The sequence below is a fragment of the Typopeltis vanoorti genome, chromosome 14 (assembly GCF_054136105.1).
Source record: "Typopeltis vanoorti isolate ZY-2024b chromosome 14, IOZ_Tvanoo_1.0, whole genome shotgun sequence".
In the NCBI taxonomy this organism is placed as follows: domain Eukaryota; kingdom Metazoa; phylum Arthropoda; class Arachnida; order Uropygi; family Thelyphonidae; genus Typopeltis; species Typopeltis vanoorti.
Genome location: NC_143562.1, coordinates 63,412,376 through 63,431,994, shown reverse-complemented (window position 1 = coordinate 63,431,994; position 19,619 = coordinate 63,412,376). Strand labels below are relative to the sequence as shown.

The window sequence follows — 19,619 nt, the reverse complement described above, 5'->3', positions numbered from 1 at the left end:
TACAACTCAATAAAGCAATAGGTCTGTAACTTTTTGCTTCCTGGGGTGGTTTTCCAGGTTTAAGAATAGCAACTATTTTTGACTTCTTAAACTGGCTAGGTAGTCGGCCAGTCAATAATATATCAGAAAAGAATTCACAGAGCCATTTTATAGTATTTGGCCTGCTATTAATCAGAAATTCAGGATGGACACCGTCAAAGCCTGGGGCCTTGCCTGCTTTGATATCTTTTAAGACGGCTTTTACTTCATCTATAGTGAAGATTGAGGCATATGGTGAGAAAGCAGGGGCATTTGTTTTTAAAGCTCCAAGTTCTTTCTTAACTTTCTTGGTATGTTCACGGTCCCGAGATGCCCTTGACATATTAATGATTTGATTAGCTATTTTCTCAGGGAAGATAATTGTGCTTTTTCTTTTTGGTAGATTAGTTGTGGATAGTTGTTGGAGAAGATTCCAAGCTTTTCTACTTGATCATTTGAAGTCAAGGTTTTCAACCGTATCAATCCATTTTGTTTTTCAAGATGAGTTCAGGCTATGTAGTAATACATCTGCTATTTCAGGATCTTCACTTTTCAGGAACTCTCTGTAGAGATGTTCACTCTCTTCATTTCATCTTCTTCTTCTTCCTAACATGGAATATAGGCCATGTGGCCTGTTCCGGTCTCATGCCATCTCTTTCTTGGTCTTCCGATTCTTCTTTTTCCACTTATTTTGTATCTGTATAATATTTTTGGTAGTCTGCTGTTGTCCATTCGATTTAAATGTTCTAGCCATTTTTGTTTATACTGTCTTATGTAGTAATTAATTGGTTTGATTTTTAGGGATTGTAAGATTTCTTCATTTGTTTTGTGGTCCCACTTGGTATATCCAGCTGTTTTTCTGAGGAACTTCATTTCTGCTGTTTGAATTCGTTTTTCATCTTTCCTTTTCATGGTCCATGTTTCGCTTCCGTATAGTAGAGTTGGTTTTGACAAGACATTATATAGTCTGATTCTAGTGTGTTTTTGTACCAGGGATGGCTTAAATATACTGTTTATTATGCCATTTACTTTGACAAAGTTTGATATTTTAGTGTCTATGTCTTTTTCTTCTTCGTATGATAGCTCACATCCCAAGTATCTGAAAGTGTTTACTTGTTCTAGTATTTTATTATCTATTACTATTTTACTTCTTATTGGGTTTTCTCCTTTGAATGCCATTATTTTTGTTTTTTCTTTGGATATTGTCATATTATATTGCTTTGAGATATCATTTAATGATTTTAATGATCTTTGTAAGTCATCTTCTGATGTAGCTAATACTATTTGATCATCTGCAAATAGTAGTGTATCTATCTTCATTTGCGGGGTCATTTGCATACCAAATGGGTTATGCTGTTTCCAGATTGTTAATATTTCATTTATATATATATTGAAAAGCAGAGGTGAGAGGGTACATCCTTGTCGTACTCCTCTTGATATATCTTTCCATTCTGAGGTGTGTTCTAATTTAACTGCTATTTTATTTCCTGTATATATTTCTTGAATAGCTTGTAAAAGTTGGTTTGGTATGTTTAAATTGGTTAATATTTTAAACAATTTTTGTCGACTAATTTTGTCAAAAGCTTTTTCATAATCAATAAACGCCACATGTGTTTCTTTTTGAAATTCTCTTCTCTTTTCTATTAATAATTTTAAAGTAAAAATTGGATCTATGCAGGATCGGCCTTTTCGGAAGCCATTTTGTTCTTCTAGTAATTTGTTTTCTACAATGCTGCTTAGTTTCTCTTTTAATATTCCTGCATATATTTTATAACCTGTATTCAGCAGGCTAATTCCCCTATAATTATTGCAATTATCTTTATTTCCTTTTTTATAGATTGGGATGACTAGTGCTTTTTTCCAAGAGTTAGGGGTTTTTCCGGACATCCAAACCATATTAAAAAATTTCAAAAGTCTTTCATTAAATTTTTCACCTGCATTTTTGTATAGTTCTATATTTATATTGTCTTCTCCTGGCGTTTTCCTATTTTTCATCTTCTTTATTATATTTTTCAGTTCTAACATTGTGATATTTTCTATTAGGTCATTCTTTGTCTTATAAAATTTTAATTCATTGTTCTCATCTGTCCAGAGATTTTGGAAATAGGTCACCCATTTTTCTAAATCTATTGTTTGTATTTTTATCTTTTCTTTTATTTCTTTATTCATGTATTTTATTACTTTATAGGTTTTGGGTTGTGGCTTAAATAAATCCTTTTCTAGTTCTGTTACGAAATTGTTCCATCTTTCTCTATGTTTTTTCCTTACTTCTCGTTTTGCAATTGCACTATTTCTTTTATACTCTATTTCTGCTTCTAATGTTTTGGAATTTAGCCATTTCTGGTAACTGTCCTTTTTGGTTTTTATTATATTTTCTATTTCTTTGTTCCAGTCTCGTAGTCCTCTTTTTCTAATCCATTTGTGCTTTATTCCTAAGGTTTCTGTTGCTGCTTTTGTGAGAATTTGTTTCAAATTTTCCCATTCATCTTCTATGTCCCTTGATTCATGTGTGGTTTCTGTTTTTAAGTTTGTGCATTTTTGATAGTGTAGTCTAACTTGAGGATCCTGTAATGAAGAAATTTTGTAGCTTGGCTGGTAAGAATTTTCAATTCTGTGTGTTTTTAGCCACTTTGGTTTAAAACGAATTTTTGCTGATACCATATAATGATCAGAGTTTAATTCAAAGCCTCGATATGCTCTTACGTCTAAAATTAACTCCGCTAATTTAAAATTTGTGATAACGTAGTCAATTACTGATTTGTATCCTCTGGCTGACCAAGTATATTTATGTATTTCCTTGTGTTTAAACATTGAATTCATTATTCTCATATTATTATAAATGACAAAATTGCGCAATCTGCGACCATTTTGATTACATGTATCTTCGCCAAATTTACCTATGTTTGTTTTGTATTTTTTGTTTCCTATTCTGGCATTTAAATCTCCTGCTAGCAGTAAATAGTCAGTTTTGTTTGTTTTATCTATGGCATTCTGTAATTCTTTATAAAATATATTACTGTCTTCTTCTTTTCCCTCTTCTGGTGCATATGCACCAATTATTGTTATGTGGCCTCTTAATGTCTTGAGTCTAATTTCTATTAGTCTTTCATTCAAATAGTTGTAATATACAATATTGTTCTTTAGGGATTTATGTACCATAATCATTATACTTGCTTTTGCTCTTTCTTCTTTTTTTATCCCACTGTAGATTCGTAATCCAGGGACATAACTTTTTCTGTAACCTCTAGGGATACATTTTTTTCGCAGTTTCATCTAGTAAAGTTGGATTATAAAAAAAAGCTTAAGATTGAATATTTTCCACATGATCACATGCTTGACAGGATGTAACTCTGAACTACCCAAGGAATAAATGCTAAATACATCCATCCACTCTCAGGAAAAGTGGCCATAATTGGTGAGTAATGTTATACTAACCTACAATAATTTGTAGATCTCTTGCTCAACAACCAAGGCTTCCTACAAAACACCCAACAAGGTGCATTTTCTAAGATTTTGGAAATTTAAAATAATTCCCCCCCTTTTCTTTTTTTCAGATATTGTATCTCAATATCTCTGTGTAAAAAATAATGGCTTGATTACACTGCCATTTAATTCATTCCATTAAACTGAGCTTCAAAAAACACTTGAACAATACACAGCAACAAGATTTAAATAGATTGTAGTAGAAGTCATTTATCCCTTAAGAATGAGGTGCAACCTTCATATGAAACATTCCAATCACACTGTCATTCACCTGAACTATGTTTACAAGTCATGAAGGATGCCTGCATCATAAATTAAGATTGTATTTTTATAATAGCATTAGTATTATTTCTATGTCACCATGGTTAGGAGAGTAATGGGAGACCACTCTCTCTCAGACACATGGAGAGGGGGGGGGAATCATGTCACCCATATTTCTCAGTACAAGTATAGATGACCTCTTATTCTTAAAATGTCTATTATCCTATGAAATATTTCTGGTATATCTAATCTAACAAAATTATCAACTTATGTCTCAAATTCATAGCACCTCTTCCCCTCAAACTACGCAGAACACATTCAATCACAGAACCAGTTTTTATACTTAGTATTCCAAAGACCTGAAAGAGTCAGTCTATTTGCTCTATACTTTGCTTCTGGTTACACAAAAGATTCAGGTGACCATCTGAGCATGGAAATCCATGTGGCTTAAGCTCCAAAAGGTAATATTCCCAACTGTCTATATCCTCTGCATTATGACATCAGTTTTCTGGGTAACCATCAGGGGCGTCACTTTAAAAAATCACTTTAAAAAAATGTTTTTTTAAAGTGATTTTTTTTATTTTATTGGAGGGTGGGGATAGGGGCGCCAACTAAAGTTTTGCACACAGGCGCCGGACACTACTGGCGCATCCCTGGTAACCATTGTAAAAGTTTGCTGTGTACTCTCAAATTCAGTTCCCTATCCAATATTTCCAGATCCCTTGCCTCCTTCACCAAAATAATATACCTCATTCCATCTCTTCTGATCAAACTTGACACTTGTCAACCATTCATTTGCACTACATTCCAGCCTATTCAAAATCCTCTTGTAACAGAGCTTTCTCCCTTTATCCCAATTTAGCATCCACAAAACAACTGAATATTACCTCTTAAAACTAGATTATTAATGAAGCAAGATTTCCCCTTAAACCGATGCTATTCTCTGGAAAAATTACAAATCTGGATTAATGCAAACAGTATTCCGCTTCGACACCATACCACTCTTATATACCCATAATATGTGGCAAAATCCCATTTCATCTAGCCCCACAGTCATATTAATATCACATTTAAAATTCCAAATGCCTTGCATTCCTGAACTATCAGTTTCTCCTCTTCCCTCCCATTTCAATTCAAGTCCCAACCTCTTAACATGAATCTTCAGCAAATATGCCATCTCTAGCAACTAAAGGCAATCTTCCATGTTTGATTACTTTATATTAATCACACTCTCTATGGAGGTTCATTCTATTAATATTCATCATATTGAATCTTAAAATCCTTAACACTCCTTACATTAACAATATATTCAATAATCATTTCATTCACCCACAACTCTTCATGTAAAAATGACACACCCTTCTTCACCACACTGTTATACAACTTCCAGGAATTGCCTCTGGCACTTCCCCTCTCACTTTCTAGTCTTTATAATCCTCTCTGGATTAATTCGATAAAATCTCCTCATTAACTTAATGAAGGGATTTGATTGTAATGTGGAAACATTGGAGAGAGTCCAGAGATGAGTGACTAAGACAAAATATCAAGGTTCTGGAATGTTAGCTATAGAGAGAGATGTTAAAAGGAATGTGGATCACTTCTTTTCCTCCTATCCACTAAACTGTAATCCACATTCCTTTAACATCTCTCTCCATAGCCAACATTCCAGAACCTTGATATTTTGTCTTAGTCACTCATCTCTGGACTCTCTCCAATGTTTCCACATCACAATAAAATCCAGGTGACTAAATCTGAGCACAGTAGTCCAAGTGTGGTCTGACCAGTGCTTTATACAATAGCACAAACACCTTCTACTTACATGTTAGTGTACTTCTTATCATAGAGGCAATACAATGTAGGCTCTCAAAACTTCAGTCTAAAGTCAACTATCACTCCCAGATCTCTAATCTCATCCACTTCCTGCAGCATAGTGCCATCAATATAGTATACACAGCCTTATATTTCTGCACTCCAAAATGTAACACCATGCACTTATTAATATTATAAGTGCAACCCTACTCATTTGCCCATGCCAAAAAGTCAATTCAAATCTTCTTGAAGGGAATTAACACCAATAGTGCTCCTTAAAATTCTCCCCAAATCTGCATCATCAGCAAACTGAAGATTCCCAGCCAATCCACATAAAATTATTATTCAGGTCTCCATGGAGTCAAGAGACTCATCACGGGAGGTCCATCCTAGGAAACACAAAGTCTATCATACCACTCCTTGACTGTTCTTGTGCTTGCCACTCTATCAGGCAATGCATTCCACAGTTCCTTCACACAAAGAAACCACTCCTCATCCTCTTGCTCACAGCTTCCTTACTTCCTCCAGTACAGCTTCTCCAATCGAGTATGCAGCCTACACAAATAGAATCCTGGGGAACTCCACTGGTTACCCTCTTTTTTTTTTCTTTTTTTTTTTTTTTTTTTGAGACACTGCTTCATCATACATACCAACTTGCTAGTATTGTTCAGAGTGTATCTCCAATTCATCTAACCATTCCCATCCTCTGCAGCTTGGCCACCAATTTATCATGTGGTAATAATCACACTTTGCCAAGTCCAAGAATATCTGTATACGATTCTTCTTTACTTAACACTTATGACCTTATCATAAAATGCAAGTAAACTGCTAAAATTATAAATCACATAAATGTAGAATTATTTACAATCTGATTTGCTGCCTCAGCCATTGTGAATTGCAGCTAAAGCAACTAAGGCAAGTATGTTCTTCTAGCCATTATACGTGTTTTTCAAGATGAAAAAAATCCAAGTTTCCAGGAGGGGAAAAACCTCCTACCATGTGGGACAGACTAACTTATCTTTAATTGAAAAGCTCTTATAAAAGGTTCTCTGCATCATACATAAGATTTAAACCTAAATCTTTCCCACTAAACGGACACCTCTGGTACTGAATGAGCTACAGTCAGGAGTTGCTTCAGTCAATCTCCTTTCATATGTCAATTTTCCCATTCTCACCATCAGTGGTGCACCCAGGAGGGGGCCAAGAGGCCCAGGCCACCCAAAAAAAGAAACAGGAAAAAAAAAACACTAGAAAATTTTCCAAAAATCTTTTCCTAATTGAAATTAATTTTTTTTATTTATGTTGTGTCATGTCTTCTATTTCTATACAACTTATGAATTAGCGGTCACATAAGGTGAGAATACCCTATAGCTTTCGTGAATCACAGCCGCTGTGAACGCAAGGTGAACGAGGTAGTGCTCGGGAGGACCGAGAGCTACTTTGCTTGCCTGAGCTGGGCCAGAGGAGATCACGGGTTTCATGTATTGGCAATCACTGCAGATGCTCAGTCATAGGTCATATGCAATGCGTAGTGTCTATTCTCAAATCGTCTACTCAATCCCCCCCCCCCCCCAAGATTAAATCCTGAGTGTGTCACTGCTCACTATGGTTGTAACCTTCACTGCAACCTATCACTGGAATGAGGAGTATAAGTACTTTTTACTCCTCATTTCAGTGACAAGTATCCTCTTTTTTATACATGTATACTATCTTCTTCCTCTGCAGCACATACATAATTTCATGCTTCAACCCTTTTCATTTTCGTTTCTATTCTACTGAGTGATCAAAATTAAAGTACACCTTTACATTGTGTGTTGTGCAGAAGCAATATTTGAGAAAAGAAAAGTAGTTCCAAATTCACCCCCAAGGGCATTGTATGATGTACCGAATGTAGGTGTAATAATTTTTCTGTGTGTAAAAAAGAGAAAAGCGACAACGCATTTTTATTCACTTCCATTATGCATTCATTGGCTGCACTGTTCAATGTGCTGCCCTTCTGGTATGCCACAACCTGTATAGTGTTCAACAGCAGAATGCAGAGGGACTGATGTTGTGCATATTCTGCATTATGCTATCTTTCGGCGCTAGCAAGTTACCAGGATTCTTCTTCTTCTTCTGCAGCTTCTCCCACTTAAGTGGGGTCACTGTTGATGATGAGACTCCTCCACATCCTCCTGTCTTGGGCTGTTACCACATCCAAGTTCTTCATCCTCAAGTCCTCTTCTACCAGCACCCTCCATCTCTTCTTTGGCCACCCACGCTTCCTCCTTCCTTGCACATCCATCTGCATGACCCTTCTTCCCACATATTCGTCCTCCCTCCTCATCACATGACCAAACCATCTCAACCTTGCCTCCTGTATCTTCGCTCCTAAGTTCGTAACTTTCACTGTTCCCCTCACATAGTCATTTCTCAGACGATTCTTTCTGGTCACACTGCACATTCACCTAAGCATTCTCGTCTCTGCTACTTCCATCCTGCTGATGTTATTTTTCCTCAGGGGCACAGTTTCTATAGCAAGGCAAGTTATCAGGATGATTGTGATAAACTCTGTCTTTGAGAAATCCTCAGAGCCAGAAGTCACAGGGGATCAAGATCAGGCAAACAAGGCAGCTATGCAGTGGGAAACACAGTGCTGATCACTCTGGCTTCTATGAAATGATCTAGAAGAAGTTCCTGTACCAATCGACCAAAGTGTGGAGGGGGGCCCCCCATCCTGCATGAAAATGATTGAATCCATGCATAAGTGCTGCTGTAACTCCCCAAAGAAGAATAGTCCAATGATAAACAAAGCTATAAACCTGCACTAGACAGTAACCATGGATGAATGAAAAGCAATTTGTTGGATTGCATGAGTGTTTTGCATAGTCTATACCCAGCAATTGTGAATATCCACAGCTCTGTTCAGGTGAAAGTGAGTCTCATCTACTCACAAAATCATCCATGGTCACGTAGCATCCAACTCCACTTAAGCAAGGAATGTTAAAGCCAATGTCAGTCAACTTTCAAAGTCCTGCAGGCACAGGTCCTTCATCAGAGTTATCTGGAATGGGTAGAAAATCTGCCCCCCCCCTACAGCCCAGACTTCCATTTGTTCAACCCCCCCCCTCCTCAAAAAACATCTTTTTCGAAGGCATTTCACTATGGATGAAGGTTAATCAGGTGGTGCAATGTTGGCTGGATGTGGACAGAGACTTCATCATCATCATCAAATTCCTGCCATGTACCCTCAAAGGGTGTAAAGGATATGATACTGCTACATGAAAAAAATTACATCATTACTAACTTCCTATCTACAATTTTCCTATAAATCAGTCTGTTACTTGTCAAGACTGCAACATTATAAGACCTTATATTTCTATCGTCTAAGGCACTTTGTACCATATCAATCCACCTATATCTTGGTCTTCCTCTGGGTTGTTTTGCTGCCTACCTGGCAGAGACCACTTGTTTTGCTAATCTTTCTTCACCCATTCTGTTTAAGTGACCATACCACTTAAAAGAGATTAGCTCTTTAACGTATTCATGGATGCTGACAATGTCAAGTTCTTTCCTAATATCCTCGTTTTTAATATGATATTGCCATTGATGCCATCTGTTCACGCCTATAATTTTTCTCAGGACTCTCATATCTGCGGTCTCTAGTCTTTGGTCAAGTGTTTTACTTCTGACCCAGCTCTCAGATTCATAAGTTAAAACCGGTTTCAACACTTCATGTATACAGCTAATTTACTGTTCCGACTAATTTCTCTCTTATTCCATATGAATTTATTCAATTGACTTCCCACCATACCAGCTTTGCTGATTCTGTTGTCTATTTCTATATTTAATTTACCATCTTCACTAAAAATCATCCCTAAGTAGCTGAAATGTTTTCCTTCTTCCACAGGTTCTCCATTCACAACACAGTTGACATTTTCAATGATTCTACCTATTTTCATTGTCTTTGTCTTTTTATTGCTGACCTTCATGCCATATCTATTACAACAGTTATTCAATTTAGCCAGAGAATTTTGCAGACTTGTAACAAATTTATTTAGGTGTATGACATCATCTGCATAAAGCAAAGAGTTGACATTAACATCTCCAATTTTGATATCATGTTTAATACCACTTTCCTTCATAATGTGATCCATATAGATAATGAATAACAGAGGGAATAATGTACATCCTTGTCTCACAGATTTAACATTAAACCATCTTCCTGTACTTCCTTCAATTCTAAATGCTGACTTACAACTCAAATAAAGACTAAGTATTGCTTGATATAATGCCCCATTGACATCATATAACTGTACCGTATTGAATAGCTTCTCTCTTGGCACCTTGTCATATGCCTTTTCCAGATCAACAAAAATTAAATATAGATCTTTGTTATATTCCCATGCGTTCTCAACTATTTGTCGAAAAGTGAAGATCTGATCCTGACAGCCTCTATTTGGCCTGAATCCAGCTTATTCTTCACCCAGCTTTTCTTCCACAATTCTTCTCAACCGTTTCTCAAGTATACTTGCATAGATCTTGCCAGGAACACTCAGTAGGGAAATACCTCTGTAATTCTCACATTCAGTTTTATTTCCCTTATTATACATGGGTACTGTGAGAGCTCTACTCCAATCATCGGGAATTCGTCCCTCTGTCCAGGCTTTCTGAACTATGCAGTACAGCCACTGTAAGACTTTTATACTACCATACTTCAGCATTTCTGGTCGAATATCATCTACTCCTGCTACCTTTCCACATTTCAGGCCTTTGATGGCTTTTTCTACTTCAAGTATGGATATGTATTCCTGACTGCATGCCTGTTGAGTGTTTTTTTTTACCACTGTGCTATCACTGCTTGTTTCGTTTAGCAATTTTTCAAAGTAATTACTCCATACTTCAAGGATATCTTTTTCTCCCGTTTTCATGTCACCGTTATCATCTCTAACTCCTTTTACAGCACTCTTTCCTCCATTCCTAAGCTTCTTCAACAACCTCCAGAATATTTTGCCACTTCATGATATTTATTTTCTATATTCTTGCCAAAGTCCTCCCATGACTTTTGTTTAGCTAGTTTTACACAGTGTTTAGCTTTCTTACATTTGTCTCTGTATTCTCTAAGAGCACAAGCTGACTTATTTGACAGGAACTTTTGATATGCTTTCTTCTTTTCCTTCACTGCCTCTAACTTCCTGTGTCCACCATGGAATTCTAATTTTTCTATCCTTGCAGACAACTTCAGCACATGCCTCTCTAGCTGAATCAATCAGGGCTTTCTTCAAGGCTTGCCACTGAATCTCCAAGGTTTGATTCCTGTTCTCAAACTCTTTCATTTTTTCTTCAATAATCTTTGCGTATTTTAGTCTGCAGTTCACATCTGAGAACTTCTCAACTTTTATTCGCTTTAAAACTTTCTTACATGTTATTCTTTTCAATATGAAATTCAATTTTATCCTGCTCAAGACTAAATAGTGATCATTTCCAATTTCAAATCCTCTGTACACTCTGGTGTCCTGCATCAGGGAGAAAACATCACTATCAACAATAACATAGTCAATGAGATTTTTCTTATTCCTTGCCTCTTCTCTCCATGTGAATTTGTGCACATTTTTATGTTGGAACATGGTGTTAGTAATGACCAGTCCATGTGCTGAGCAGAAATCTAACAGGTATTTGCCATTATTATTAGCTTTGTTCTTTTCTCAAAATTTTCCCAAAATATTTTTGTATATCTGATAATCATTTCCTACTCTGCTATTTAGATCCCCAACAAGGACCAACTTTTCCTTTTTTATTGTGTCAGCTGCTTTCTCTAAAGCCTCAAAAAATTCCTCCACTTCTACCTTAGTAGAATCTTCTGTGGGAACATAGGCACAAATAAGTCTCACTGTCCAGTTCCCCATTCTCATATTTGCCCACGTTACTCTACTTGAGACTGACTGCCATTCAAGAAGATTAGCTCCGTATTTTGTGTTGAATACTATGGCTACTCCTTCTTTTCCTTGATAGTCATTGCCTGAATATAACATTTTGTATTTATTGCTCAGAAAGATCTCGCCAATTTTTGTCTTTTTTGTTTCAGTCACCCCTATAATGTCGATCTGGTACTTATCTAATTCTTCAGCTAGCTCCATTTCTTTGCCATTCAGGCTTCTTATGTTGATAGTACCGATCTTTAACTCTGGTGATGTTGAGTTGGGGTGTGTTTTCAGATTTGTTCCAGTAGCTGACTTTTCGCTGTTCACCCTGGTGAAAACAACGGGGGCCTTGTTTAACCGAGCAATGCCCCAGCCAGCATGAAATTTTGTCTTCTTCAGTAACTGGTATTGATGAACTGATCTATCTTTGGGACAAGAGCATCAATTAATTTTGAGACTTCGTGGAAAAGTAGTACATGTTCACACTTATTTCTTGGTGCGTAGTTTCAAATTCTTATTAATAAACATCCTCGAGAAAAAACTTACCCTACTTTTCAGAACCTTCCCCCCCTTGTAGAATACAACTGGACTTTGCTAAGGCATTTAACAGGACACCATGTGAAAGACTGTTGCATAAATTAGAAGTTGTAGGACTGGAATATAAACTGTTGACATGAATAAGGGAATACTGACAGGTATCAGTAAGTTATGTAGGAGGGAAGCAAGTGTCAGATTTAAGGTGACCAATAGTTTTCCCTAGAGATCACTTATTTCTTGACACGTAGTTTCAAATTCCTATTATAAAACATCCTCTAGAAAAAACTGTTACCCTACTTTTCAGAAACTCCCCTTGTAGAATACTACTGGACTTTGCTAAGGCATTTAATAGGAGGATACCATGTGAAAGGCTGTTGCATAAATTAGAGGTTATGGGACTAGAATATAAATTATTGACATGAATAAGGGAGTAGCTGACAGGTATCAGAAAGTTATGTAGGAGGGGAGAGAGAGTGTTAGATTTAAGGTGACCAATAGTGTTCCCTAGAAATCAGTCCTAGGACTGTTGTTCAATCTCTAGACATTAATGATACTGGAGAGGACCTGACAGAAAATGTTTAACTGTTTGCTAGTGATAGGCAAGGCAATCAGGGATACTACTGATATATTGCAGAAAGAATTAAATAGGCTAGAAGATAACAGTGGTCAATTCAATATTTGTAAGGTATGCACTTTGGTGGAATGAGATTATCAACAGCATATTATATTGGTGGAAACTGACGAGGCTAGAGATCTCACAGTTAAAGGGATAAGTAGTTTAAATTCAAATATCACATAGCAAAGATACAAATACAACTCAAAGAATAACTCAAATGCTGAAACAAACAATGACATAACAATAGAGAGGTCATTTTATCTCCTTACAAGGTCTTAATATAACTACACCCTGAACTATTATGTCCAGATTTCATCGCCTGCACTCTGACGAATTTATGGAAAGAGTGCAAAGAACAGTTATGATATAATAATCAGATTCTGGAATGTGGATGAGGATAGATTGAGAGTGTGAACTGCAGATACTGGTAAGCAAAAGAAGGGAAAGTGATATGACAAATTTATGAACTTCCAAAAGTGTGTTATGGAATACTGATGAAACTTTATATGGAAAGTGGGGAGAACATGAGGGAACATCCATGGAAGTTGAGTTTATGAGCACTTAAGAGACGAGAGCTAGATTTTGTGGAATAGAGAGCAAGTGGAAAAGTTTTCCTGCTAAATTAGTAAGCATCTAATGTGAATGAGCTTAACAGAAGGTATGACAGCTGGTAGGGGTGAAATTTGGTTTCTCTCAAAGAGTCCTGGACTCCCTTGAAGGTCTATGATATCAGAATTTATAATTATAGAATTATTTAATTCTATAATTATTTAGAAGGAGTATAATTCTTATTGTGCGACAGTGAGAAAGATAAAACATTGAGCTAAGTATTTGTATAATCTATAAGAGAAGTAATCAGTAGCATATACTGTTGGTCTGAGAGGATTAATAAGTTTGTGGATTTAGGTAATTCATGTATCTGGGAGGTAATTTTACCAAAATATCTGGGAGGTAATTTCAAAAAGGCCAAGAAGTTACTTTGAGTAAACCTTTAATACACAAAATTTGAAATTTGTTAGGATCATATTCTTACTGAATATAAGTAGACCAGTCTCTGAGCATTACATCAATTTTAAGGTTACATCCACTAATGCTGAGAACTACAATACCCATGGCTACTCTAATAACTATATCAGTGTTTTACTGCAGTTTGCTAAAGCTATGGATAAACAAAAGACAGTTGGCTAGAAGTGATTTCTTTTGGGAACAAGACCACATAACTATGTTGGCATGGGATGTTAATAGCAATTTTCTTAGCATCAAGAACAGAACAAGGACGAAGTATTGATACTAACTGACTACTGAGTTTTCTATACTCAACTACAGTGGCACACTCAGGATTTAATCTTGGAGGGAGCCGAGCACTCAGGGTTTAATCTTGGGGGGCCGAGTTGAGTAGACGATTTGAGAATACACACTATGCATTGCATACGACCAATGACTGAGCATGTACAGTGATCGCTAATTCATTAGCACAGAAATAGAAGACACGACGCAACATAAATAAAAAAAAATGAATTTTAATTAGGAAAAGATTTTTGGAAAATTTTCTAGTGTTTTTTCCTTTTTTTTTTTTTTAGAGGGGCCCTAGGTCCCCCTCCCTGGGTGTGCCACTGCTCAATTACTTCATAATTCCACATATATCTGCCCCTTGAATAATTCTTACCTGCTGAACTAAATTATTCTATAATTTTAAACAGGAAATTTTTATCATGATCCACGTAATGAAATTCAGCAAATGCACATCACAAGTATGTCATAAAATAATTCATGAAAACAAAGTGAAAAAGATCAAACTGTATGGTGACTATAGCAGTTAGCTGAAGCCACAAAACACTGATCCGTCTCAAATTTATTATTACTATGCGATACCTCCAAGGAGTCCAAAGACTCACTTTTTTGAGGGGGGGGAACCATTCTACAACTCAACACACTGTCTCCAACATTTAATCCACCATCTACACCAATGCCATCCACCCCCCCCCACCACCACTACTATGTATTTATGTAAGCTTTGGGAAAATTTTCTTAAAACTAAACACCAAACTGCTCAGAATGCAACAAATGACACAACCTAGCTGCAAAAGAAACTAGCAAGATATTGGAATCATTATTATGGATTAAATAAGTTTCAAAAATGCTACACTGCATGTTCTTAATGATAACTGAGACAGTAGTGATGAATAGGTTACTAGTGAACAGATCCAATAATTGAAATGTCCAAGTTTTTAGAAATGCTAAAAGGTAGTTGATTCTTTCTTTAACAGGCAAACTTAAGGAATAAACAAAATAAACTTAGAAAAAAAGATATATAACTTTCTCAATTGTGCATCCTTAGAACAAATACATGCATACATAAACAGAACAAGCAATGCAACAAATGACAGGAAGCTAGCAGAAGCCAATCTTACAAAATCGTTTTATTCTTTTCTGTCAGATGTAATAAAACACTTGAATAAAAACAGCAGTGAAAATCTTCAGGATATGGTCTAGTCATATCAGGCAACCTATTCCACTCAAATCTTTACATGTTCATAACCAGATTCCGAAAATGCATATCTCCACAGCCTGAAGATTAAATGCCAACTACTCAGACATCCAGGCTACAAAAAAAGACAAAGATGCACAGGACTCAATTATTTCCCAATCTGCTTACTAATGTCACTCATCTCTTGACAAATACCATGGAAAAATTTGGCAGTCTCAAATGTCTCTTTTATATCTCCAAGGGATGACAGATTTGAAGAATATTATCAGTTAACACTGAATTAAATAATATTAATAGCAGAAGAAATGTAATAAGTATTTCAACTTATTATATTTTAAAAAATGTAATAAGTATTTCAACTGTTTCTTCCCAGAACTAATTTCTGGATCTCTTCTTCTTTGGTGCATCAATCCGAAAATTGGTAAATATAGCAGCACATCACAACATCCTGTCTTGTGACTTCCTTTTTTATCTCTTCATAACTCTTAGCACCAGTTAGCATCATTATGTTATTTATATATGAAATTCTTGGTCTGCCTTGTGGCCTCTTTCCTTCTACAGTCCCCTCCATTATTTCTGTAACCAGCCCCCCCCCCATGCCTCAAATGGTGTCCAATTAGGCTTTTTCTTCTCTTATTGATGTGTTTCATTAATGACCGCTCTTCATGAACTATATTCAGAACTTCTTCGTTACTTTTCTTTTCTGTCCAACTAATTTTCATCATCTTTCTCCAGCCCCAAATTTCAAATGCCTCCAACTTTTTCATGTCTTGTTTTGTTCGAGTCCAGGCCTCACAACCATATAATGCAATGCTCGCTCCATATGTATGTTTTCACTAGCCTTTTTCTGAGCTGGATGCTAAGTCCTTTACTGGTAAAAATGTTTCTTCTGTTTATAGAATGCTTTTTTGGCTAGGATTATTCGTGCTTTAATAATCTGATTGGTTTCTTCCATCTTCTGTGATAAGACTTCCAAGATATTTAAAAGAGGATACCTATTGTAGTAGGTTATTATTTATTTCCAGGTTTATTTTCATTGGATTTGCTTTACTTGTAATTAATAATTTTGTTTTCTTATAATTAATTTTTAGGCTGTACTGTGTGAAGATTTCTTCCATCTTTGTTAGGGTGGCTTTCAGTTTGTTTTCGTTATCAGCTAAAACTGCTATATCATCCGCAAACCGTAGCCAGTTAATATCAATTCCATTTATCTTAATTCCGGTTTCTATTAGTTCTTTCAGTTTATTTATTGCATCTTCAATGTACAGATTAAACAACATGGGTGAAAGAGAGCACCCCTGTCTTACACCTCTACATATTTTTGCTATTGCGGTTTTTGTTGTATTGCTGGCTGCTTCTATTAGGGCTTCTTGATGCTTGTTAAGATTAAATATGAGCCTTCTATCTCTCCAATCTACCTTTATTGTTTTCAGGAGGTGAAACATTTGATTCCAGTCAATACTATCTAAGGCTTTCTCCAAGTCAAGAAAGACTATCAGAGTATTTTGACTCTTCTCCAATCTTCTTTCAATAACTGTTCTTAGAGCTAGGATTGCTTCTCTTGTCCCCTGCTGTTTCCTGAATCCAAACTGGTCATTGCCAACATATTCTTCAACTTCTTTGTTAGTCTTTTTCTGTATAATTTTGAGTAGTATTTTTGAAGCATGTGATATTAAGCTTATTGTTCAATGATTTTCACACTTGTTTGCATTATTTACTTTAGGAATGGGTATGATAGAGCATTGTGTAAAATCTTTGGGGATGATCCCTGTTTCATAAATATCCTTTATGATCTTGAAAAGGTATGACTTAGTTATGTTTCCTGAGTATTTTATTAATTCTGAGGGGTTGTTATCAGTGCCTGGTGCCTTGTTGGCTGACAATTCGTTCAGTGCCCATTCAAATTTATCTTTTAATATAGTTGGACCAATTTCTTCATATCAAGTCTTGTTTCATCTTCTATAGCCTTGGCATCTAGATCTTTTCCACTATATAGATCTTCTAAGTACGCCTTCCATCTTTCCGAAATTTCTTCCTTATCTATAAGTATGTTCCCCTGTTTATTTTTGATAATTGTACTTCTTGTCTTGTTTTGCTGGCTTATTCCTTTTATAATGTTATAAGCTTTATCGATTCTTCTGGTCTTTGTTAGATCTTCTATTTCTTTACATTTCTCTGTATACCATTGTTCTTTTGCTTCTTTATACTTTCTATTTATCATATTTTTTATATGTTCATATTTGTCTTTGCTTTCTTCCTTTAGGGAGGTTTTGTATTTTCTTCTTTCATCTATTAAATCTAGAATGTCCTGGGTGATCCACGGTTTTTTTATTTGCTTCTTCCTTAATCCTATGCAGTCATTGGCAGCCTTGATGATTGTATCCTTCAAATGAGTCCATTTTTCCTCTATGTTTTTCTTTTCCCTCTCTCCAGTTTTAATGTTTTCATCAGTTTGCTGTTTATAGTTTCTATGGTTTTCCTCTGTTTTCAGATTACTTATGTTCCATTTGGGTCTTTTCCTTGGTTGTGATTTCCGGATATAATGCATATTTAAATCGAGTTATCCACAAAATAATAGTAGGAAAAGTGATATCCCTAACTGATGTTATAACGTAAAATCGTTTTAATTTTTAGTATGAATCTGAACTATATCCCACCTGCAAAGCAGAACACAGGCGGTAAACAAAAATACGTTTGTAGGGCCGACTGCAACGAGTGGTCGCTCGCAATGAACCCTTGGCTCCATGGAGGTGCCATCCATTAATTGTAATAAAGAACAAATCGATTCTAGTATAACTATTGACATTAATCAAGAATACGCATTCATAATTATGAACACCTCTCCTTTTTAACCATCTTTGGATCAATGTAATCAACCAACTTGATTTAAGGGGCATTAAAAAAATCACATTGGTCAGGGGCTTGGGACGTAAAATGATCGCGATATATATCCTACTGCATAGTAACAATGACATTCTCAAAATAAGAAAATAACAAAAATGAATTCCATAACGTAAATGTATCACCTGTTTAAAAATGGCTAAAAATTTATATTGCGAATCCAGCAACGCCAACAAAATATCTCATCATCAAAATGTAAATTTGTTTTTTGCGAGTTACCATGATTACACACGTCAGTATAATGCAATAAAATGTCATTCTTTGACAGGTAGCATTCACTTAAAGAGTCATTTTGACATGCGACACCTAATTGTTAATCATAATAATATCAGACATACCTCCAGCAAGAAACGATTTTAATATCGAATCCACCGGTCCAACTTCAATGACTGTTTTCTCTGCCACTGCCATCGCTTGTCACGGAATGTTCTGCATACAAACTCGTAAGCACGATACAAGTAGCGCAAAAGCGCAGTACGCCGGCAAGCAATGCTTCCTTGATCTTGGAGATGCGTTGTAAAGACAGTCTTATGCCACGTCGGCAATGAACTGAACAAGCATGTATACTGTTTGTATTACCTAGATATAAAAGGTAACGCGAAAAACCTGTCTCTTTATTTACGAAGTAAAACTATAGCTCGAGGGTGTTAAATTCAAATTAACCCAAGTGGAGTTAAACCACCTTCTCTGTGACATAGGTATCAGCAGCTTCGCTGTTGGTTGGCGAGTAAGCAAGCGTGCAATGACGTAACTGGAATCTATGGATGTTAGCGACTAGATATGCATTACGAAATCCCAAGTTGCTATTTTGCGGCTCATGTTAGAGAGAACAATTAGAATTCCGGCCTGTTAAAATATGTCAGAAATATTGTTTGCTGTAGTGCAGCGTGATTAATAAAATAGCCATCTTTATCAAAAATGACCTTTTTCTACAAATGTTACTTCTGTAACTGATTATCAACACTTCAAAATCTTCACATCAATGGGATGAATGAATGCTGTTTCGTCACTTCGTTTTATTCTTATACCAGCCTGTTCAGTACGGTAAGCTGAGCTGATAATAGCAAGAGAGGATGCAGCCTTTGTTCCATTTTGTTTGTGTATATGTGTGTGTCCGGAAGGAGACAGATAAATTTAAATTAACATTCATTCCTTATACTTGTAAAAAAAGGTAAAATTTTGGGAAAAAAAACATTGAAAACAGCCCTATGCTAAATTGTGTCAAGAGCCGCTCACTCAGTAACTATTAAGTAATGCGGCTAGTGACTGACTATTCATATTAGGAACTTAGAAACTCCATTTCTAAGTCGAACATTAAGAATCCGCCCCATTTATTCGACAGACGTATCCAAAAAACACGTCTTGCGAAATTTCACGCGTTAAATTCGATTAATAAACAATGCTGAGTAGTTTTCAGAAAAGCGAAAAATGAACGAAAGAGAAAAAAAGTGAAACGACAGTTTTGTGCAGCCAGTTTTCTCCATACATAGGAAATATAGCTATTTCATAAGTTGAAGGTGCCTGAGAAATTCAACCTAAACAAACTTAATATGTTCTTATGCGCTTCCTCCATGCATTTCTATAAGACATTCAGGGGCGAACGCTG

At 36.0% G+C, this 19,619-nt stretch overlaps 1 protein-coding gene across 1 annotated transcript in view; it reads right to left on the bottom strand.

The window, feature by feature from the left end:
• LOC150099543 (mitochondrial coenzyme A transporter SLC25A16-like) overlaps positions 1-18,848 on the bottom strand; it is a 144,440-nt gene extending 125,592 nt beyond the window's left edge. Inside the window, exon 1 of the mRNA XM_090404372.1 lies at positions 18,352-18,848. Coding sequence (XP_090260498.1) covers positions 18,352-18,424 — 73 coding nt within the window. The 5' untranslated portion in view covers positions 18,425-18,848. The remainder of the gene's footprint in view (positions 1-18,351) is intronic.
• Between the last annotated feature and the right edge of the window lie 771 nt (positions 18,849-19,619).